Genomic DNA, 25,231 nt, shown 5'->3' on the forward strand with positions numbered 1-25,231 from the left:
ACCTGCCTTTGGGCATGCCTTCCTCCTCTTCTCCTCCTTCGGCCAACAGTAGCCCAATTTCCGCCAGCACCCTGTTGGCCAACAGTACTGGTGGTGGTCGGTGTTAACCTGGGCCTCGACCGATCCAATATTAATTTCTGTACTGTTTTCTGCCTGTATGGTTTGGCAAAATTTTATGCCGGATGCCCTTCCTGATGCAAACCTCCCCATTTATCTGGGCTTGGGACCGGCACAAAGAAATGCACTGGCTTGTGCATCTTCTTAAATATGCAGTTTAAATCTGATAACCTGGCAAACCAGTTCCATTGATTATTTATGGGTCTATATTACCAAAGCGAAAAACCCTATTCCCAAATACCTAAACGTCGACACCTATACCGTGAACCACCAAAATCCTGAACACACTAAACCGCGAAAAAAAAAATATCGAACTGTCATAGTCGGCCAGCCCCACCACCCGCTGCATACTACCTACCCAAAGAAAATAAATAAACCACACACATACACTAACCAAACCCTACTTCTAACCTAAGGTAAAGCACCAAAACCCTACCTCTAACCCTACACTAAACCCCACATACACAACTAACTATGCACTATCCTTAACCCCTCCCTAACCCTAAGGTCCGTAACTACCGCACACGTCCCCTACACACATACACCCAAACAAAACAAATAATCCACATACATACATTTAACAAAACCCTACCTCCAACACTACACTAAACCCCATACACACAACTATCTATGCACTATCCTTAACTCCTCCCTAACCCTAAGGTCCGTAACTACAGCACACTTCCCCTACAGACATACACCCAAACAAAATAAACAATACACATACATACACTTAAAATAACCCTACTTCTAACACTACACTAAACCTTACATACATACATTACCTATCTATACACTTACCTTAACCCAAATCCTGACACAAAAGTCCAATCTATCGCACACTTACCTTACGGAACTATACCGCAGACAGGCCAACCAAAACAAATCGACATTTTTGAAATTTGCTGTTTTGTACATTCGGGATTTTCATACTTTGCGCAATACGTGTCGACGTCTTCGTATTCGCTCATACGTTTTTTCGCATTTGTAATACAGACCCATTATTTATTACCCTTTTCACTAAATTAGTTTCACCACTATAAGTAATGTCTAGGGCAGATGGAAATTTACCCCAGTCATCATCACCATCACCATTAAATGTGGCCATACCCATAGAAGGCAGAGTTTTACCCAAGATGGGAGCAAATCTGTGAGCACTGGCATCTATGACTTCTGTGTAAACTTCAGATAACAAATCACCAGGATAACTTCTAGCCTTAAACATTTCCATAATGTATTTACATTCAAGAATTTTGAAGACATTATGGACTTAAAAATTGATTTAACTGAAAAAGCAGAAGTTAATACAAGTAATGACTCTTATGCTACTATGCTTTTTAATTGGACAATTTGTTATATAAATACAAGATTTGGGAGATGGATAATGCCTATTTAAAGCATTGTCTACATTTAAATATTGTTCCCAAGGGCTTAAGAGTATGCATTACCCTAATAATGTAAAAGAAAGGTCACAGTTTCATCAGGATTTGTTAAAGGCTTTTGATAGATGTGGTGCTAATATAATGAAAGCCATCATTAGAAACAATGAGGCTGAGATGGAAAGTATTTTTAATTAGACTGAAACTACTAATAACAACATTTTGAATGACTTACTTTTCAGCATAGATACTAAAAAGGAGAAATATTTTAATATGTTGAATAACTGAATTAAAGTGTAAAAAGATACAGGAGAGGAAAATTAAGAAAATTGAAAGGGACGCAAATGAGTATAGCCATCACACTCATTACTCTAAGCCCAAAGTATACATGGCAAATAGCAATTTAAATAACTATTCTAAAGAGGGGAAAATGATGAAAGATGGCCATGTACTGAAACCAATAATGAAAATAATCAAGAAGGTTTAAACATACAGGACCCATTAGATTTTCCACCCCCAAGGAGGTTGGAAAGACTAAAGAGAAAGGACCCTGTGAATTACAGGTATGGGAATCAGATGCAGGAGGGGTGGGCACCACCAGACAGGGTGCACTGGAGGTAGACACTCAGGACAAAATATTACAAAATGGTTGTATTTTTACTTATGATGGTTTTAACATTTTTAATTACACCAACACCATTATTAGCAAAGGACATTTTAACTTGTTTTTAAAAGGTTTTACTTTTATACCCAGGGTCAAAGCCAACATTGTGAATCTGTTAGTCTTTTTTTAAATTATTTATTAGACGGAAACATTTGGAATTATTTTTCAATGGACAGGAGAGAAGAAACATACACAACCCTTTAACTAAGAGAAGTACTTTTAACCCACCTCTACATCCCCAGCTCAAAAACTTTGAATCATTGGTGGAAAAGGAGTTAAGGGAACAGCTTATGTACAACGGAGTGACCCCTAACTTAACAATGGAAGAGAGAAATATTTTGCAGGAATCTAAGGAAAATAAAAATCTTAGAATTATGAAACTGGACAAAGGTGGGGGGGTGTTTTAATGGATCACACTGTTTATGAAGGTAAAATGCTGGACATATTCAATGATGAAGAAACTTATGCTAGAGTGTCTTCGAATGAAGTCAACATTGCGTACAAGAAAATACAAATGTGCTTAAATGATTTACTGCTCGAGGGGCTCATTGACATGGAGACATATAATTTTTTAAAGGTTGATAAACCCAGAGTTCCCTCTATTTTTAGCATACCCAAGGTGCATAAAAACACCTTGGACCCACCACTTAGGCCTATTGTCTCGGCCGATGGATCAGTGACGGCAGCTTTAGCTAAATATATAGATCTAAAACTTAAAACAATGGTTTTAAACAATGCCAATATTTTAAAAGACTCCTGGGACTTTTTAAGACATATAGACAATACCATCTTAAGCAGTACACACAGTTTTATCACATTGGATGCTGTTGACTTATTTACATGTATTCCACATGATGTAGGTCTCTTATGGTTTGAAGAATTCTTAGCTGAGAGTCACACTATTCCCTTCAATGTATTTCATACTTGCATAATTTTGATGGATTTGGTCCTGAAAAATAACTTCATTCTTTTATATTGGGAGAATAAATACATTTTTACTTCAGACTTTAAAAGTCACTGGAACCTTTATGGACACTTTCTTGATGATATACGCCTGTTTTGGAACAACACAGAAAACTAATTTCTGGAATACATTACCAACACTACTCATTCTTTACATTTTACATATCAAATAAGTAATACTGAGTTGATTTACTTGAATGTCTACATACAGAGGTTTGGCAATGGTTTTAAATCTAGGATACATAGGAAACAGACATTTTCTAATTCCTATTTACATTACACTAGCGCCCACCCCCAACATCAGAAAAGAGGGGTAATAAAAGGTCAGTTGGTGAGGGCTAGTAGAATGACCTCTGATGATCAGGATTTTCAGAACGAGTGTAAATACATTACGGAAATGTTTAAGGATAGAGGTTATCCTGGTGATTTGTTATCTGAAGTTTACACAGACGTCATAGATGCCAGGGCTCACAGAGTTGCTCCCATCTTGGGTAAAACTCTGCCTTCTTTGGATATGGCCACATTTAATGGTGATGGTGATGATGACTGGGGTAAATTTCCGTCTGCCTAGTCATTACTTACAATGGTGAAACTAATTTAGTGAAAAGGGTAATAAATAATGAATGGAACAGGTCTGCCAAGTTATCAGATTTAAACTGCATATTTGAGAAACCACTTAATTATGTATAAAAAAAGGCCTTAACATCAAAAATATACTAGAAAGATGTTCACACAACCAAAACTATGGCACTTGTTAGAGTAGCAAGAAAGGAACACATAAGTGTGGAAACTGCCCTCAATGTTGTAAGATCTGGAATGGAGAGGTCCTGTTTTTAAAATGTAGAAACAAACATATTGTGACTAAAGTGTTTGCAAATTGCAGTACCACAGGTGTTGTTTATATTGCCCTGTGTGGGTTATGTGACTCTTTTTTATGTGGGAGAGAAAGTTAAAACAAAGAATATATGAGCATGGGTACTATGTAAGAAAGAAAAATGATAACAATGCCTGTTCAAACACTCACAAGTATGTGCAAATGCTGAGTTTAAATTCTTTGTGATAGAAGTTGCACCCACTGACCCCAGGGGAGGACCCTGGAAAACCTGACTTGAATACAGGGAGTTATACTGGCAATTGGTGTTGGATGCCAGTAACCATCCAGGGTTAAATGACATGGTATCTTTAAGGTCTGCTAAATTATAAACCACAACAGTATAACGACAATTATTACATTAAATTAATTATAGAACAACATTTATATAAATATTTATATATTTTATATAGTCAGTTTATTTATTTATGTAATCATTCTTGCTTTTTCCACTAGATGGTACTATTTCATGCTACCTTATTTTACAATTTTTGACATGGTTTTATGTTTTTTATAAAAAATTTTTTATAAAATATTTATTGTTTTATAACATGAGTATTTTATGTGGACAATTCACACAATACACCCTACTTGATGCATTTTACATTACAAATGTTTTAAGACTGATTTCATGTTACAGGTTTTATTTCTTTCATCTCATACATTCTGTATTTTAATTCATTTAAATTGAACCGTCATTGATAATTGTTTAATTGATCAATGATTCTTATTGGTTAATTTCCATTTGAAAATGTATTTAACATGGCCTTTGGGAAAGTACATGCCTTTCTGATGAAGTTTGTAAGACGAAAACGTAAGGGGAACTGTTTTTACGTTTATGTGCTTGATGTGCTTTGTGCTGTTAAACCACTGTGTCCGTGTGCATTTTGGATTAAACTTCTGTTGAGTGGACCAGCTGGTTTCCGGTGCCTTTCTACAGGTTAAAATATAGAACACTCTAAGTAGGAGAATAAAAGGGTTTGTACTGTAGGGGGCAAAACGCCTGGGGTTAAATGTGAGAAACTAAACACTACCAAAAGACCAGGGTTGGCCTAGCTATGCAGATCTAGAGTTATTTTAAAGCAGCAAAGCTGTGATTAACATACAACATGCAAAACCACGACTACTGTACTTACTAAGTGTAAGAGTTTTATCCTATATGGTGTGGCCAGCCCCAAATAAGAGAGAGAGAGAGAGAGAGAGAGAGGATAAATTTCTGGAGACCAGATTTGAATACTGACTCAAAAAACTTTGAGGAGCATTATATATATATTATAACTGAAGGCTACATAAAACGCCATAAATTAAACCATGGTTAAAAGAATCAATGCAAGTTGGGGCAGAGGTAGAGTAATAGGTAACATGTTGGTAGGAGAGGCAGATTAAAGATGAAGACAAAAGTGAGAGCCTAGGTATTAGAAGCAGTTGTTAGAAAATGGGGTAATAATGCAAGTGGATAGATGTGCAGAAAAAATGAAACTGACAAACTCAGAATGTTCGAAAACAAACTGCAACACCAGAATGGTTAAAACTAGATGGCCAACTCACCGTCCCAGCTAGGTTTAAAAAGTAGCGTGCAGGCTTACTCGAATAAGGCAAAAATGGTATTTATCCAAAGATATATTTATTGAAGACAATCCACAGTATAGGAAACTAAAATCCATATGAACAACCATTAAGCGCTTTCATCCGCTTATTGCAGACTTCTTCAGAACAGCTGATTGACTCACAATACAATCCTTTTAAAATCTTTTTGGCGCCATTCTAGAGGCAAAAATTTAAAGTGCCAATGCTTAATATAATTTATACATATTTTAAAAATATAATTGTAAAAACAACCAATACACCAATATATCCTAGGACTTACTAAAACCTTAAATGATAAATAATATAAATACTATTTCAAAAAATACTAAATAATAAAATTGCAATACCAAACTTCTTTGATGTAACTAACAAACACATACATAATTCTATGATATCATATTGCACCTGATGGTAAAACTGATCACGCCAACATTAGAAAGGGTTTGATAGAAATAAAATCATTTATACCCAGTTCCTTTGTGGCATCGGTCAACACCTACCAGATGCTTTCTTTCTTGCTTAGTATTGCTTTAAAATTGCCCCCTCTGTTTGATGTGAAAACTTGATCTATTATGGCAAAACTGAAACTATGATGTTCACCTTTCTTCTCTATATGTCTATATAATGCGTTCTTGGTGTCATGTACCCTAATTCTGTAAACATGATCATAAATTCTTTTCTTAAATAGTCTCTCTGTTTTGCCAATATAGTAACCAGGGCATGATGAACAACTAGCTAAATAAATAATATTCTTACTGTTACAATTCCCCCTTCTAAATTTAATGTAGGTCCTGTTTAAGTTCTGTAGTTTTATTCCATCACTCTCATTAATCAAATGACATTGATTACATGACCCACATTTAGTGGTAGCCTTATTACTATTGTATCTATCTCTTTCTGTACTCCCTTGTAATAACCTCTTAATGTTCAAACCCATCTTAAAAACAAAATTGTGTTTTTCACCTAATATCTGTTTGATATCATCGGCTACTGTTAAGTTCTTCCAATATTTTGATACTATATCTGTAATTTCATTCACATACGGGGAATAAGTTAATGAACATACTCTATTAATTGGAACATTGTCCAATTTCCCTGTTTTCATACTACTAATTTCTTGTCCTAGTCCTAATATAGGACTATATTTATTACCCCATTCCTTAATAACAAACTGTGAAACATCCTTCAACAAGCCATCCAGGTAGCCTCTATTACTAAACATAGATGTTATAAATTCTGTTTCCCTTATCATAATTTCATAATTTGATGACATCCTGGCTGCTCTAATGCATTGACCCTTAAAGATGTTTTTTAGCATATGTCTTGGATGATGATTAGTAAATTCCATATATCCATTCGAAAATGTTTTCTTCCTATATATCTCCGATGGAATCCAAGCTCCATATGTTTTATATAAGTATCTAAATAAGAGATCCCTTCATAACCAACACTGTATGTGAATTTAAGAAAACTACTAGTATTGTTCAAATAATCTATAAATTCATCTATCATTTCAACTGGTCCTTTCCATAAAACAAACATGTCGTCAAGAAACCTCGTATAATAAGAAATATGTTCATAATATTTGCAATTAAATAAAAATGTATTTTCCCACTCTAGCATAACCATATTTGCAAATATAGGGGCACATGAAGCCCCCATATCTACACCCCTTACTTGTTTAAAATATTTGCCTTCATAATATATAAAGTTATTATTCAATACTATTTCCATCATATCAGTTTTTAGGTTAATTCGATCCCATGTCAAATTAGAATATTTTCTAAGACTATTACAAAAATCTTCAAGTCCCTGTTCTTTCGGGATACATGAAAATAAGTCGACGACATCAATAGTTATATATGTTAATTTCTCATTCCATTTATCAGGTGTGAGTTGAGCAAGAAATATCCATGAATCTTTAATGAGGTGAGGAATATTTCTATATATGGGTTTAACGCAACTATCTATCACCACACCTATATTGAATGTCTTAGACTTACTTCCCGAAATGATTGGGCGAAAAGGGGGTTTTACTAATATTTTTGTGTACCTTAGGTATACCTATAATGGTAGCTAGAGTGGGAAATTCTACTTTCATAAATTCATATGTATCATCTGTTATTCTCTGATCCAATAAATATTCATCCAATGCCAAATCTATTTTCCTATAACTTATATTTATTTCATTAATAGAAGTGATTTCATAATTTCCTGTGTCCATTAATATTTTTTGAATTTCATTAATATAATCAATAGTATTGTATAAAACTATCCCCCCTCCCTTATCGGGTTTCATTACTCTGATATTTTTATTGTTCATAAGATCTACTAAACATTCCCTTTCTTTTGTAGTCAAATTGTCCATCACCTGTAGTTTATTAATATTTTGACTGTAATTATAAATATCAGAACAAACCAATTCTTCAAAATTTTAAACCTTTTTGTTAGGGGGTGGTATAAATGTACTTTTTTTCTTTAATTTATTACTTTCCATTATAAATGCATCATTTTTATTTTTGTTTTTGTTGTTAAACATTAATGCTAAATTTAATCTTCTACACTACAATTTTACATCTATAATAGTATCTACTAAATTAAACTTGGCGTCAGGTATATATTTCATTCCTTTAATGAATAAGGTTCCTAATTCATCCTTTATACAATAATTGGTGTAATTATACACTTTAAGATCATTAACTTGATGAATAATATCTTCTTCTTCTTCATTAACAATATTATCCTCAAGACTTACTCTATCTAGAGTGTCACCTGGAGTATTATGCGCAATCACATTCTCTAGTACTGCCTGTACCGATTCCCCCGATAGTTCTGTTTTGTTGCTGGGGTGAAATAACGACCCCCCTGAAAATTCATATGCTCATCTGTATGTGTCACTGCATGATCATCCCATCTGTTTTCCTTAATGTGTTTACGCTCATTACCCCATATGTATACCATATTTTCTTTGTATCGTATAACATCCCGATTTAACTTTTTGTTCTTCCTTTCATATAACTTTTCCACATTACTTTCTGCATATTTGAACTGTTTGTCATATAATGCAAGCCATTGTGCAAAAAGTACATCAGACACTATATCATTATTCAATTTTTCAACTTCCAACACAGTTTTACTGAATTTTTCATCATTCTTTTTAACCAATAAATTCATAAAATTTATTCCAAATGAATTAAATATGGCATTAAATTCTGCCTTTGTATCAGTATCTAAATTAATACCCATAAGTACCTTAAAACATCTTAAACCCATCGGTACTATTCCCATGGATATACATTTAGTAAGATAAGCATTATCTACTTTGATTGTTTTAACAACCTGCAATAATTTTCCAAGTTCAAAAATCATTTCCTTTAAGGTTCCTTTTTTATACTTATTATCATTTCTATCATGAAAATGTTTTGTATATATTCTTTTGTCCATTTTAAATTCAACATTACTAGTTAAAAAATAGTCCAGTCTCAAATGGCCATTGTCATTTGTGTTGGTTAAGTCATTGGTAGCTCTCGGACTTGATGAATTAGTAACAGTACCTTTAGATGAAAAATTATTCGATTTAGTCGTAGCTGCATATGTTTTAACAGGTGACAGTCTTTTAGGGCGAGCCCCCGTCCGCTCGCTGTCATCCTCATGATGAAACAATGAAACATCAAATGTAAAATCATGCTCAGAAGTCACACTGCCATTGTCCTTATCTTGGCTAGTATTGAGTAAATTGTTAGATGTTCCCTGACTCTGCTTGCCAGGTTCCCCCTGACCATTAGGAATAGACAATTGAGATGGCACCTTGCTTTCCGTACTCAATGTTCCTTTCTGTTCGAGGGCTTCACCTCTCAGAGTACTGCCCATATGTAGTCGTCCCACTAACTCTATCAAGCGGGCCACCTCTTCTCATAGAGAACGAACCTCAGACTTTAAGAAAACAAACTCATCCTTATTCAATGAAGTATCCAGCACCTTGCTTACTTTCTCAATAGCTGACCAACTCCATAAATATTCGAACACAAACGGCAACACCAGAACTGTTAAAACTACACGGCCAAATCACCGTCCCAGCTAGGTTTAAAAAGTAGCGTGCAGGCTTACTTGAATAAGGCAAAAATGGTATTTCTCCAAAGATATATTTATTGAAGACAATCCACAGTATCCACAGTATAGGAAACTAAAATCCACATGAAGAACTGTTAAGCGCTTTCATCCGCTTATAGCAGACTTCTTCAGAACAACTGATTGACTCACAATACAATCCTTTTAAAATCTTTTTGGCACCATTCTAGAGGCAAAAATTTAAAGTGCCAATGCTTAATATAATTTGTGCATATTTTAAAAACATAATTGTAAAAACAACCAATACATCAATATATCCTAGGACATACTAAAACCTTAAATGATAAATACTATAAATACTATTTCAAAAAATTCTAAATAATAAAATTGCAATACCAAACTTTTCTGGGACTACTGTGAGAAGGTGAGGCTGGAGACAGAAGGTAGCCTGGAAAAAGAATTCACAGACAAAGAATGGGGACAGAGATGCAGCACACCTAGATATGAAACCAAATCCAGGCACTTTAGAATTTCTGAATATAAATGTCTGTGCAAATACTTTTACACCCCTAGTAGAATGAACAAGATTTAACCAAATGAAAGTAGCAGATGTTGGAGGTACAGTAAAGGAGAAATAGGAATCTTGATCTCCTGTGTTCTGGGATTCCTCAGCTCTAAAAGCTTTTAAGTTGTCTGTACAAGAATTAATATCCAAAATAACAGGGATCAAATAATTTTAGATAAGTCAACATTTTTGCTAAGTTGATACAGACACATCTCAGTCCCCAGAGGCAAGCAAGCACTTCTGGATCTAGTACTATATGCGGCAAAGAAATCCATCACTGGGAACTGGATATCCAAAGAACCCACAACATTTGGAGAGATTACTGACATAATAGAAGAATTAAAAGTGCTGCAATCTAGAAAGCAGGGATAAGATGTACTTACTCAGCAAATGGCAATACTGAGAAATGAGTCACGCAGCATAACAGAAGCGTGGGAGAATATGGGATGAGTTGTAGTAGAGAGTATGGGGGACAAAAGAGGCAGGGAGTAAGGGGGTAACATACACCATCCAATATATAAAAGCAAATATTACAGAGAAAAAGGATGTTATAGTGCCCCTGTGAATTTATTAAGTATCGGTACTCCCTCAGAAACAGGATTGTGGAAGTGAAACAGGCAACGGAAGAAGAGGAAGGAATAACTTGAAAAAACAAGTTATGCACAAATGGGCTGAGATACGAAATTGGAGGTGTGTGCCTCAGAGCTGTTCATCAGAGATGGGTACGTCTAGAACAGGAGGTTAGCCTGGAAAAAAGATCAATGGGTGAATAAATAAGTGTGGAAAATGATCAGTGTGAATGTACTTGGGGGCATGTACTGTGTTTTGCACTTTGTCTTTATGGATAGATAATTATTTGCTAAAGATATTTTATATTAATAATCAACATACACTGAAAAAAATGCTAACGAGGAGAGGTGTTAGACAAGGACTAAAGTACTCAGACTGATAAGTGCATGGACATACCAGAAAGAAGGAATTAGCAAAGGGATGTAATGGAATCAAATGTTAAAAAGACAGAGAAACAGACTGATAACTAAAATGAAAATGATTGCTACTGAGATGAATGTAAACTTTCATGACAACTGCTTTGAATTATTACCAATATTATTTGTCGGTTAAATAACATTTGGGTTGTTTTAAAAAAAACAACTTTTCCTACCCTTGTCATGGGAAAGATGTTAGAATTAACAATCTGTTTAGCAGCAGATGTTTTAGACAAGGAAATAACTGCAATATCTGCCTTAGAATAAGAAAACACTATGAATCTGAAGTACTTTTAATAACCTGTAAGAATTTTTAGGAGCAGGAGGTTGACTGTCACGTATATAGCAAGGTGTTAAGAAAACATCCTCTAAAGCTGATAAAACAGAAGGGAAAACTTCAGGCTGTGGAATATCTAAGAGCAACAAAGTGTAATACTTTTGCTGGGAATATGGATCTCAGTATGTTCCCACTGAAATATCTCTTTCATTTTAGCTAAGGCCACAGAAAAAAAAGAAAGCTCTTCTAGAGGGAAATTTGAACTTACACCTTCCACAGAATTAAAATCTTCAGCTTGGAGAGAAATCACTGAAGAACCCCCATTCCCTAGTCTTCTGATTAAGAATCAGAGTCAGAATGAGAAGGAACTCTTTTTTTCTCTATTAGAGGTAAGACAAATAACATACTTTAACACATTAAAAGCAGAAATGAATTATTTAGCAAATCCTTGTCCATAGTAATAGATACAGGAGATGAAACATTCTTAATTTTTTTCTTTCATTTGTTTTTTTTGAGATTCCCTGGAAAGAGACGGACTCATAACAGAGGTATTATCCCAGGGATCAGGCTTTGTAGTCCAGCTATGCCACAGACCTTCACCTGCTCCCTCCCCCAATACAGAGAAGAGAGGTTCTCCTGTGCTTGGTGAAGACAAACCTGAAGCCACAGAGGATGTATCTAACTGCTGGCCCTTGGCAGTTTCCAGAAGAGATACACCAGATTGTTCGAGACACATCTATGAGCGGTCCAAGAAATTAAGTCTGGCCACAGCAGAGTCACCCAACAGAGGCTGTGGCAGTAAAGGAGCCAGCCTGATAAAAACTTCATCAGGTCTTTTCTTCTTGTAGACAAGAGAAGGAAGAACTGAGGAAAATGGTGAATGCTTCATGGTCCAGTGGAAAAAAAAAAGCCTGAAAGATGGGAGGTTAGTGAGGCCTGTAAGAGTTGGAAAACCCCCCTGGAGGATCACTAGCCAACCGTCAGTTCCACAAAGTCTATGGCAAGAATGTTCTGAAACTTTTAGTGCCCAGATTGTCATTTTATGTAGTTCTGCTTGAGCCACTGGCAGTTAGCTTTGAAAGCTGGCTGGTAGTCATATCATGGGCAGGATATAAATCAAATAACTTAGGCTACTGCAATAGTGATCTAATTTTGAACTTCAAACAGATCAGAGAAGAATATTTTGCAAGAAGTAAAACTGATGAATATAAATGTCTAACTCTCTACAGAGTTGTCTTTGTATTGAAAGTTATCTTCTGGTCTGGCAGATGCCATATCTAAGCCTTTCAACAATGACAACTATAACCATAAAACTAGATTTATACCATCCTTGAAAAAGTGCAATTAAGGGGATCAGGGCAGAGCACAAATTTCTGTTAATTTCCAAATATTTGACTTAACATCTAAGTCATTCTTTATGCAATACCGACTGGGAATGGAGATATAAGAGAAGACATCCAAGTCAATTTGGACATTCCCCAAAGGCTTTCATTATTCTGTTCCAGTGTACTTTTACAGATGAGTTCCTAAAGGATCTAGTCAACTTCGTAGATTTGGAGGAGGAAGGCCTCAATTCCATGTTTCTGGGCACTTCCCACTGCATGGAGAATTTCTGCAGTCTAGACTTCCGCGGTGGTGCATCGGTAGCATTGTTGCCTCACAGCAAGAGGTTCTCCCATTCGATTCTTGGCTGGAGTGTGGGAAGTGCCTTCTGTGTGCAGTCTGCATGTCCTCCCCACGGCTGGGTGGGTGTTAGAAAGACATGCGTAAATGGGCGTGCCTTCGTTGAAGGTTGAACGTCGAGCTGGCACCTTGGCATTTGTGAAAAGTCTACTGCCAATCATTAGCGGACCGGAGTTCCACTGTGGCAACCCCTAACCAGGAAAAACCGATAGACAACAACAACAACTCCTCCCAGCAAAGTCAATAACTATGCAGACTTCCAGATGGGAAACCCTGGTGGTTGTGGGCTGGTCTACAGCAGGAATTTGAAAATACATGGCTGGAGAGGGCTCTAACCTGGCTACCTTGGAAGAAGAGGCCTGTCTGGATCTCTCTGTACTCTATATTCCACTAAGTTTTCCTCATTTTGCATCCTTCTGTTAGCTGTCAGGATACCTTTCAAGATTACTTTTCTTTGGAATAGACCAGTGGTTGGCAAACGTTTTCAATTCTCGGCTCCCTTGCTGAATCCAGGTTTTCCCAAGGTGCCCCCCTCAGCGCGCATAAAGTGCATATTTTATTTATTTATTTATTTATTTGACATTTGTTTAATGAGGCTGCCTGAATGGACTAGGAGACCTTGGGAGAAAAGCTGAAAAGTACAATAAAAAGACAATTACCAAAGAACAGTGTACATTCTGCTAAACAGCATAGCACTGATCTACTATGGTTGAGAGGTAAGTAAACCTAATGGCAACCTTATTAACTTTAAAACAGGGATGAAGCTTCTGAATACTCTCCAGAGGGAGTGAGATTAAATAGTGGCTTGGGGTCTGGAAGATACAGGCACAAAGGGGTGGGAGCTCATTTATCCTATTGTAGACTGTTACTGCAGCAATGACCTCAGTATTCACAGGTACACAAATATGAGTGACAGTAAGTAACTGCAGACTTCTAACATGCTGAAGTAATGTCAGTTTTTGTCAATACCCACACCCCATTTCTATTGTTAAGTGGAGACATTTACATGTGGTAGCCACTAAATGTCTCACCAATATTCGAATTGCTCAGGTGTGTAGGAATGGTCAGTATGCAGCCGTAACTTCAGTGGGCTTTATACATAAACTGCATAGCTAGGAATAAATACTCTGACTACCAGCTTGCAGTAGCCTCAGTACTCATTAGTACATGCCTTGAAGCTGTTGGTATGTTCAGAAGGGACTGTAATCATATACAGGCAAATTCAGAGGTGTTATGTTTTGGAGGTCTTTAGGCAAGTTAATCTATGGAAACTCAGCATATGATGGGTTATGTTTATCATGATGGCCTTAGTGAGGTGTGGCGGGTGGTATACTGCTGACAGTTTTGATGTCTGTGTTTACTGTGTGTGACATTTTTGCCTCGGGTATATGTAAGCACATCAAATGTCAGATTGTCTTTTTAATTTTTTAAGACTATCTATTAAAAAAAAACCCTATCCAAAGATAAAATCAAAAACATACATAAAAACCAAACATACTAAGCTTAGGTTGGGTTATTTCCCCCTACATCCCACAATGTTTATTCCCTACCATACCCCATAACTTTACACACATACTCCATGATTGTACAAAGTCTGGGGAAAAAAAAGCAGAAGCCCATACTAGGAAATTCCATTACAGGTAAAACTAAAATCCTTAAATTATCGCTAACGTCATGTTATAAACTAGCGTACTACTACCTACAGTCCTACACAACAAGCAGAAGCACGTAAACTCCTTAAAACAACCTGCACAATGAAATACAAGTTCAAACAAACATCACAACTCAAAACACACTGTATGAAAACACTTTTGATCTAACCTACTAGTATCATACATAAAGATGCACACACAAACACATGCACACACTGAATCCTTTTGGTTTTGTGCTATATAGACAGTTACTTAGTTAACTATAGTATCAATATGGCGATTTCCACTTGGTCACAGTTGTGTAATGCTGAATTAGCAGAGGAGTGGAGGGAAGTCCCATATAAATGATTCAATTGAAATTCAGCAGTTTTGCTTTCCGTGATGAAGGGTTACTTTTTCTGTGATGAGCCATAAATATATAATTAGAAGTGTGACAGCCTTCTGACAGCAATTGCAATAAATGTAATAACATGAAACAATTATGCTGAAAACCAACTTGCTGCCCACCCCAGAACATAGTGTTAGTATTAGTAAGCAAAAGGTCATCTACATGCATAATGCACTTTATATTTGGTAGTCCCCAGGGCAGACTATTTATCTAGAGGGCGGCACAGTGATGCAGTGGTTAACGTTGTCGCCTCACAGCAAGAGGTTCTCCGGTTCGATTCTCGGCTGGGATGCCTTCTGTGTGGAGTTTGCATGTTCTCCCTGTGTTCGCGTGGGTTTCCTCCGGGTACTCCGGTTTCCTCCCACATTCCAAAGACATGCATCTGGAGCATTTCTCCCCAGGCCTCCGCTGAAAACAGGCTCTGTGTAACCTAGTCGGACATTCCCGGTCAACAAATGTTAAATAAATAAATAAATAAATAAATATAAAGAAAAAGGAAATGGGCCGAATACAGAGTTCCATGGAACACCTTCATTAAGAAAAAACAGTATCAATACAGAATTTGTTGGTAATGACTGCAAAATATATGCTAGAAATATAGCTTTTAAACTATAAAATGACATTAGAAGAGAAGCTGCACTACTTTAGCTTGTCAAGTATGAGGTTCTGATTAACTGTTTCAAATTCTCTTTTTAAATCCAGAAATATATCTCTTGCTAACAGGTCATTGCCCATATCTGAATATATCAGCTTGGTTAAATAGAGAACTGCTATGAGAATACTGTATTTGTTTTGACATTTGTGACAGAAGGCATAGTTTTAAGTATATTCTAGTGACTGGTCATAAATCATTTTTACAAGCATTATTGCTATCTGTGGCACAGAACTTTAGGCACTGGGACAATGCATGCAACTTTGAGATGAGAGGAAAATGGGTTACTAGTTAGATTACAAATAAAGATTAAGGCAGGGGTTCCCAAAGTGTGCACCGTGGAGCCCTTGGGAGGCAGAGTCAGATCATCAGTCAATAGTATATAAGAACAAATATATAATGCACATTTATTATACTGAACAAGAAAAGTGGAAGTAACTGCAGTATATCAATAATAACTACTTTAGAAATAAAAGCATTACCACTCAGTTAAACAGTAGTTGTAATTATTTACTGTTGTTTTACTTCATTGTACATTAGTTATGATATCTCATGTCATATCTTAAAGCAGTTATAAATTCATATGACACAAGAAACAGTAATAACAAGGACCATCCGGAAGTGGTGGTCAGAATTCAGTCATTCCTTTGGTTCCTGCAAAATATGTAACATTGCTTTCCAAGTCAATTATTAAATGCTTATTTTAATGTTATTAATACAAACACAAGTGCTTCACAGCACTTGAACATCCATTTCTTGTCACCATTCTCTCTCTGGACACAGACACACACACACACACACACACACACACACACACACACACACACACACACACACACACACACACACACTTCTCCCACTGCAGGTCCAATTCTTGTTCCCCAAACATAATCCGTTCGTTGCCATTCCCGCTCGCATTTGAGCAGTTCTGGCCAGCAGGAATTGCATGAGCTCCTTGCTCAATTCCGACAGGCTGGTAGCCCTGACGGAGCTGACGTCATCGCCCACGTGATGACATCAGTTCAAACCGCACGAAAATTAAAAAACAAAATAAAAAAAATCGTAAATGAAGGGTATTAGTTTGCGGTGCCACGGCGCACACTTTGGGAACCCCTGGCATAGATGTAAAGTTCTGGTGCCAAAATGATCCACTCCCAGGCACAAAACACAAACGATGTGTATATCCCAGGTGGGAGATCTTGTGGCCACACTTGAAACATTTATTTTTAATCCTAGAGGACATATCCCATTTGTATTTGTCCATTTTGAAAAGGAATTTCTATACAAGAGAACAATAACAGTACACATACTAACAATAAGCCAGCTGGGCCTAAACTGACAGCCAGCTTAGGCAGGAGAAAGAGAGGACCGTAAATAATACAAAGTCCTACAAGAAACAGGGAAAAGAAATCCTAACTGGAGTTCAAAAATATACAAAACAACATCCTAATACACTAAATTTAGCAAACAAGAGTAGTAATCACTTAAAAATCAACACTGAATAAGTTGGCACTTGAGCCAGGGATTGGCCATCCAACACTGTCCAAGACAAATGGAGATGTGCAGAAGAGAGGGAAGTGGAGTACATTAAGGGAGCAAGAGGAAGAATCTGGACTTGTGAAAACCATTTTGATGCTAAAAACTGTGTTATCTGCAGTGACCAGTCCTGCTTTGAAGTGAAAAGCTGGATCTTTTAAGATGTCAGAGTTACTGGGACCTGGGTAAAGCACTAGTTTCTGTTGATTTCCAAAGCTTTGGCTTTACGTGCAAATCATGTATTATCCCGTACCTATTTTATACTGCTCAGGGTTATGGTGAAACTGAAACATATACCGGTAATTCATGAATGTAAGGTAGACAGCCAGTCCTGGGTAAAACACCAGCCCATATAAAAACTGGATACATGCAAAATGCGACACTATCTATGACTTTAAAATCTACTTTTAAGATACAAATGACAAAATAGAAAATATTTGTGACACAGTCCATTCCAACAAAAATATAATTTGTTCTGGTCTTCACACATCTGCCAAAAATCCATCTTAATTAATAAAAATAATGTGTAAATAAATCATTTTTTTATAAAAGCAAGTCACACAGGAAGAAGACAGTAGAAATAATGTTATTAAAAAATATGACATACCTTAATAAGTGGTACAGTTATTCGAGTTTCTGGATTTTTATCTAACATCTTCAAAATCAGATCTTTCACATCTTCTGAAACATCTGGCCTGTAAAATTAAATGTTTAAAATATGTTATGTGTAAATGTTTGACATATTCACAAATGTCAAATGTGAAAACATATTTTTATAATGCTGATATTAATATATTGTTTGCAGAGTTGCCCACTACCATAGATGTACCTATTTTCAGAGAGGTTCCTGAAAGAAATGATTACAGGTAGAAATTTTTGATGCATATAGATTAGAATAAGGACTACTGACTTTTAAATTATCTCTGATTAACTGTTTTTAGACATAAACATGCTTTAAAGCTCTGTTTATCCACTGCTGCATTTCACCTGCTCAATAATAAAGTCACTTACGAGACTACAAACCATGATAACCTTCAAAGAAACGGTGTGTGATTTTCCACATCACAGCAATGGACTCTCAGTTACATGACAATATTTTCAGAACGAGAGTTGAGTCACTAGAGGGCAGTTTATTGATGTAATGACTAGTGTTGCATTACTGTTTCTAAAGCTTATAACCCAGCATTGATAATTATAGACCTGTTGCCAACAAATCAGTAAGAATGGGCATGCTAGTGAAACAACATTGACATACCTACATTATAGGTTCATAGGTGTGTACTATGCTAATGGAATTGGAGTCTTACAAGCCTAACCCATAGGACAACCCTGGCATCGTGCCACCCGACCTTACTTTCCAGTGTCTCTGTCGAGTAGAGCCACTGCAGTGATCCCCAGGTGAATTTTCTATTTCTCATCCACTGACCAAGATTTCTCTTGAAGAGGGCCAGTGAGGTGCTCTGTTTGACATGTATGGGAAGTCTGTTCCATAGCATGGGCAGTCTCTGGGTTATGAACGTGTCCCTCCAGCATGTTCTGTCGATTCTGGTAATGAGGTTGAGGTCTCTGGAGCGTGTGACACCGAGGGACTGGGATTTCATTAGATGTAGCATTTCTAACAGAGATGGGTCAGACATGGCTTTGTAAGTCAAGCAGAGATCGTCTCTAAGTAGGCGATATGAGACAGAGACTAGTTGGAGTTTTTTGAGTGTGTCCATATAGGACAAATGTTTAAGGCCTAGGATCCTCTTCGTGAGGTACTTTTGCGGCCTCTCCAGTTGTTGCAGGTGTCTAGTGAGGTACATGCCAAATGGAGCATTGTACTCAATGATTGGCCTAATGAGGGTAGAGTAGAAGGAGGCAATGATCTCTTTCTTCCTGGATGCAAAACCCTTAGTAATGAGATGTGCCACACAGAAGGACTTTCTGACCACACTGGCATTGTGGTGTTCAAAAGAGAGGTTGCTGTCAACCTGTGTTCCCAGACCTCTTATAACCCCTTCTGTTTTCAGTGGACTATTATCAATGTGGTAGTTCATGGGAAAGTACAGTTTTGTACCTACCATAAATGTAGATGTTCGACTGTTCACACTGCTGCAGTCATCACACTTGGGTTATCCTGCCGTCAGGCGGTCCCGCAGTCAGCCAGAGTTCCAAAGTCTTGGTCCGGCGTCGGTTGATGTCGCTTCTTCCCTGATGTCAGTGTGCCAGGGGTATATAAGAGGCATCCAACGCCATTTTCTTCAGTTTTTCTTGCCTCAGATGTCAGGTGCCCCCAAGTAGGTAGGCAATACATATTGCTAATAAAACATGTAAAAAGAATAAAAGGAATACCTTCAGTTACAAGCAAATACACCACAAAGGTTGTACAGGATAGAAAAGGTATAGAAAAGTTCAGCTAGGTCAGAGGGGATGGAGGGAGGGTAACCTGGACTGCAGCAGTGTGAACACTCGAACATCTACATTTATGGTAGGTACAAAACTGTACTATGTTCATCGTGTTACACTGCTGCAGTCATCACACTTGGGTTGAATCCCAAAGCTAAGGATGGGTGGTGGAACTAAACAGGGTTTGGAGAGGCTAGTAGGCCCTGCAGAACTGCAGTGGCAAAGCCAGCTCTGGTTTTAGAGTATAGAGATAAGTGATAGTGCTTGGTGAAGGTGTGCACTGAACTCCAAGTTGCAGCCTCCAAAATATCCTTGGTTAGTACCCCTCTGAGGAAGGCTGTTGATGTTGCTGTAGCCCTGGTGGAATGGGGCCTAATGTTACCAGGTACAGGTTTCCCATGGTGTGTGTAGCAGAAACGGATACAATGTCCTATTCATTTTGAAATGGTCTGTTTTGAGACAGCCCTTCCTTGTGATCCTGCAGCATAGGATACAAAGAGCTGATCAGATTTTCTGAAAGCCTTAGTTTTATCCAAGTAGTAACATAATTGCCTGTGAATGTCCAAAGAGTGTAGGAGACTTTTCCCTTTGTTCTGGGGGTTTGGATAAAAGGTGGGCAAATGAATGGTTTGGTTTAGGGCCACACTGGATACCACCTTTGGCATAAGGGAAGGGTTAGTTCGTAAAGCGACTCTGTCTTGATGAAAAATGATGAAAGGCTCCACTGCCATTAGGTCCTGTAGCTCTGAGACTCTTCGTGCTGAAGTTATTGCTAGCAGCAGGGCAGTTTTCCATGACAGAAACTGTAGATCAGCTGTAAAAGCTGGTTCAAAGGGCGGTAGTGTAAGTTTTTCCAAAACAAAATTGAGATCCCAAGTTGGTGTTGGTGCTCTCCGGGGAGGTCTTATGTTCTTAGCCCCTCTGAGGAACTGTCTTAGTAATGGATGTGAAAATATAGGAGGATCCATGTTATATTGAGCTGAAATAGCTGAGGCGTGGATCTTAATAGATGAAAAAGAAAGTCCTTTGTGCAACATCTCAGTTAAATATTGAAGAATATGAGGAATATTTGGGACAAGGGGATTTTGGCCTTTAGCCTGGTTCCAGGCGCAGAATCTTTTCCATTTGTCTGAATAGGCTTTCCTGTTGCTGGGCCTCCTGGCCTCCAGATTGACATCCATCACAGCTTTAGAGAGAAGTGTTGACTGGCTGTTTAGGTAATTTGCCATGCAGCCAGATTTAAAGTCTTGAGCTGGCTGTGTAGAATCTGATTGTTTTGCTGAGTGAGCAGGTGAGGAATTGGAGGTAAAATCCATGGTGGGCCTTGAGCCATGTTCCTTAGTATTGGATACCAGTGTTGGCGTGGCCAGTCTGGAGCAATGAGTATCATTTGTGGCCTCTCTAATCTGGCTTTCAGCAGCACCTTTGCCAGAAGAGGCAGTGGAGGAAAGGCATACACTGTCAATGTTTTCCAACTGAATGAGAGGGCGTCCACTTTCCAAGCTAGTGTGTGGTATGTCCTTGTGCAGAATTTCCGTAGTTGGTAGTTTTGGGGGGAAGCAAACAGATCTATGTCTGGGCTCCCCCATTTTTGAGTTATCATTGCGAATACTTGTGGATCTAGTTTCCACTCGTGAGGATCTATGATGTTTCTGCTTAGATCGTCTGCCAATGTGTTTTTCTTTCCTGGCAGGAATTGTGCTTGTAGTTGAACTTGGTAGGTCAGTGCTGTGTTCCACAAGGTCATTGCTTGCCTGCATAGGGGGTAGGAATGTGTGCCCCCTTGCTTGTTTATGTACCACATCACTGTGGTGTTGTCAGTCTTTATTAGGAGTTGTCCTGGATGAAGGAGGTCCTTGAAAGCTGTTAGGGCATTTTGCACAGCTAGCATCTCTTTTTGATTGATATGTAGATGCCTTTGATCTGCAGACCATTTGCCCTGAATACATTGTCCTGCCATGTGTGCTCCCCAGGCATAATCCGATGCATCTGTTGTTATAGTTTGCCTGGCTGGGGGTAAGGCAAAAGGCTGACCCTTGTTGAGGTGACATGCCTGAGCTAACCATAGAAACTCCTGTTGAAGGCAGGGAATGAGTGGAATTATTGTTTCCAAGCTGTGGCTGTGTTGAGTCCATACACATTTAAGGTACCATTGTAATTTCCTCATATACAGTTTTGCAAATGGTATTAGTAGTATGCAAGATGCCATGAATCCCAAGGCCTGCAGAATTTTTCTTGCAGGGAGTTGGGTCTTTGTTGCCATCATTTTGAAGTATTGAGTCAGTTGTCCTTGCTTGTCTGGCATGAGATAAGCCATCTGGGCCGTTGTATTTAAGCTGGCACCCAGGAATATTATGTCTTGTGAGAGCACTAGTTTTGACTTCTTTTCGTTTACTGTGTACCCTAGGCAACTTAATAGGTTTTTGACAAATGCCAGATGCTTTAAAAGAATGTCCTTGTTTTCTGCTTAAATAAGGCAGTCGTCCAGGTATGGATATATTTGAATTCCTCTTTGTCTGCAGTATGCAATTACTAGTGCCAGGCATTTTGTGAAGACCCTGGGTGCAGTAGATAAGCCAAAGGGCAGTGCAGAGAATTGGTAATGGGTTGAACCTGCTATAAATCGGAGGTATCTTCTGCAATTTTGTCTGACAGGGACATGCAGGTATGCCTCCTTGAGGTCCAACTTTACTAGCCAAGCCTTCTTGCCCAGCATGGGAAGAAGCTGCTGTAGTGTTAGCATCTTGAATTTGGGTACTTCCAGATACGTGTTTAGAATTGAGAGGTCCAGAATGGGTCTCCAGTCTTTGTCCTTTCGGGGAACTAGAAAGAGTCTTGAGTAAAATCCTTGTCCTGGCTCCTGTGTTGGGACCTTCTGAATGGCTCTCATGTCCATGAGAGCTGAAATTTGCTTTTGAGCCTCTGCCCATTGATTTGGTGGCAGATTTGGCATTCCTTTTATCCCTGGTAAAGTGTGAAAGTGGAATCTATATCCTTGAGATACAATATTTAGGACCCATTTATCTTTTGTGATGCTGTGCCAGTTGTCTGCAAAAAGTGCTAGTTTTCCTCCCAAGGGAGCTGCCAAGAGGGATTTGCTTGGCAGTCTGAGGGGTAAGTCATTGTGTTTGTCTTCTGATAGTTTGAGACCTGTCTTCTCCTCCTTTTTGGGTTGTGGCACACCATTGTCGAGGCTGGTAAGAGCCTTGCGACTGACCTATGCCCCTTGGGCGTCTGTATTTGCCCCTCTGTGGTTTGGCAGAAGCTGGAAAGGACCAGTTTTTGATTGGCCTATTTCTGCTGAAACGAGGGGGTTGAACCTGTAAAAAACCCTTTACCGTCTGCATAGATTTTGCCTTATCCTCCATTTTCTTTAAAACCTCTTCTGCTTTTACACAAAATAAAACATCCTGCTGTAAAGGTGCATCCAATAACTTTGCTTTAACATGATCAGGTAAAGTTTGTTCTTTTAACCAAGCATGCCTACGTATGACAGACCCTGTCACTGCTGCTCTACAAGAAGCTTCCAATGAATCAAATCCACATTGCAAAGTATGTTTTCCCACTTGTTCAGCTGCATGCAACAAATCTTGCATTTCCTTGTAATCAGGCTGTTCTGTGTCTGTAAAAAGAATAAAACAAGTAGGTGCACCATGCGCTGTATAACACAGAAATAATGACCTCTCTCCTGTAAATAGCATCCAAATTTATTTGTAGAACAAATAAAACGACTGCAGTAAAAGTTAGCGCTTTCACGTTTATCACAAACGCTTCATCAGACATAAAAGCAGTCAGAGAACCTCCCTTTAAATAGGATCACTTACATCACTTCCTTGTCAGACAATCAAATCAATCAATATAATACACAAGTATTTAATACTGACAGGGCAATAAAACATATCTAAATAAAACATCCAAATATAAAATGATATACCTGTGGACTAATGTCTAAGGGGTCTGTTGGCTAAAAACGGTTTGAGTGCTATCCTGTCATTCAACCCAAATCTATGAGCCTGCAGTTTAAGTATCCACTTGGCTTCCCTCTCTTCAGTCAGGTTCTTAACATCACCTAACCTGCTGTTCTTTGTAACAAGCTCTAAGACTTGGAACTTAAAGGTATGGGAACAACCTTTGTCTATCACATGTTTGGCTAGGGCATTGGTGGTATTACCCTTGCCAATGGCATAGATGTGTTCCCTAATACGTTCCCGTAAAGTTCTTGTAGTCATGCCAACGTAAAAAACGTTACATGTCTGACATGTAGCAATGTAGACTAAATTGATGGATCTACAGTCTGCATAATGCTTAAATTTATAGAAACGTCGTGTTGCTGGATGTGTAAAACAATCTGAGCAACATATATACTTACATTGGTTACAAGAACTACAGGCAAAAGTGCCTGTCTTCTTCAATGATCTATCGCTCGAGTGGTTCCTATCATAGCATAATAGTCTGTTAAGAGATAACATATTCCTATATGCTACGCGGGGTCTCTCTTCGAGCAAGTCCTTAATTCTGTTACCAACCATTAGGATTCTCCAGTTCTTATTTATGACATCCAAAACATGATTATTCCTATTGGTGTAGGGAAGAACTATCCTGTTAACAGAAGACTTACTGTCTACCGTATTGGAATGTTTAGTGGAATATGATCTGTTTATCAAAGGGGCTCCAATGCTGTCCCTATGAACATCCCCCATTGCAATGTCAGCAAGTACCTGTGTTTGATCATAGCCTCTGCTTATAAAGTTCCTAGCTAATTGTGTTTTATGATAGTTGTAGGAACTGCTCTTAGAAGTCAACTTAGAGACTCTGACAGTCTGATTCTTGACTATGTTTTGATGTATATGCTTAGGGTGCATGCTGCTACGATGCAGCAAGCTGTTCCTCCAGCAAGGTTTCCTGAACAGCTCAGTGTCAAAGCCAGTGACTCCCTTTATTATTTTGACATCTAGGAACTCAATCTCATCAAGTGAGTAAGAACATTCAAAACTAAGGAAATCTGTCGTCTCATTCAGATATTTTACAAAGGTTAACAATTGTTCAATGGTACCACCCCACAACAGGAAAACGTCATCCACAAACCTGTTGTAATATTTAAAATGTTTATCATGTTCAAGACCTGTGCTAAAGACATATAAATCTTCCCATTGTGCCAGCACCAAGTTGGCATAGGCATTGGCACAGGGGGTTAACACCTTTGATTCCCCTATTGATAAAGAATCTAGTGATAATAGTTTAACAAATAATTGTGTCAATGACACTGTAAGTGACAAGACTATTATTGACAATGACAAAGATGCTGATGGGGTCTCCCTTAACACAGACGGGTCAGTTAGACCAAAGACAAAAACTGTGACCAACATCCAAGCCACTGCAAATGTTTCTTCTTTTTTCAACAAAAAGAGTTGTCACCAGAGCAGGAACACTGTCCTTACCAGGAGTCGGACCTTTC

The 25,231-nt window shown here is 38.0% G+C and overlaps 1 protein-coding gene across 1 annotated transcript in view; it reads right to left on the reverse strand.

The window, feature by feature from the left end:
* The window catches only part of CAMKK2 (calcium/calmodulin dependent protein kinase kinase 2), a 1,901,640-nt gene that overhangs the window by 266,691 nt on the left and 1,609,718 nt on the right, over positions 1–25,231 (reverse strand). Inside the window, exon 13 of the mRNA XM_044068653.1 lies at positions 17,996–18,083. Within this exon, the coding sequence (XP_043924588.1) occupies positions 17,996–18,083 (88 nt within the window). The remainder of the gene's footprint in view (positions 1–17,995; positions 18,084–25,231) is intronic.

The sequence above is a fragment of the Protopterus annectens genome, chromosome 4.part0, assembly GCF_019279795.1.
Source record: "Protopterus annectens isolate FY-2018-M chromosome 4.part0, PAN1.0, whole genome shotgun sequence".
Lineage (NCBI taxonomy): Eukaryota > Metazoa > Chordata > Ceratodontiformes > Protopteridae > Protopterus > Protopterus annectens.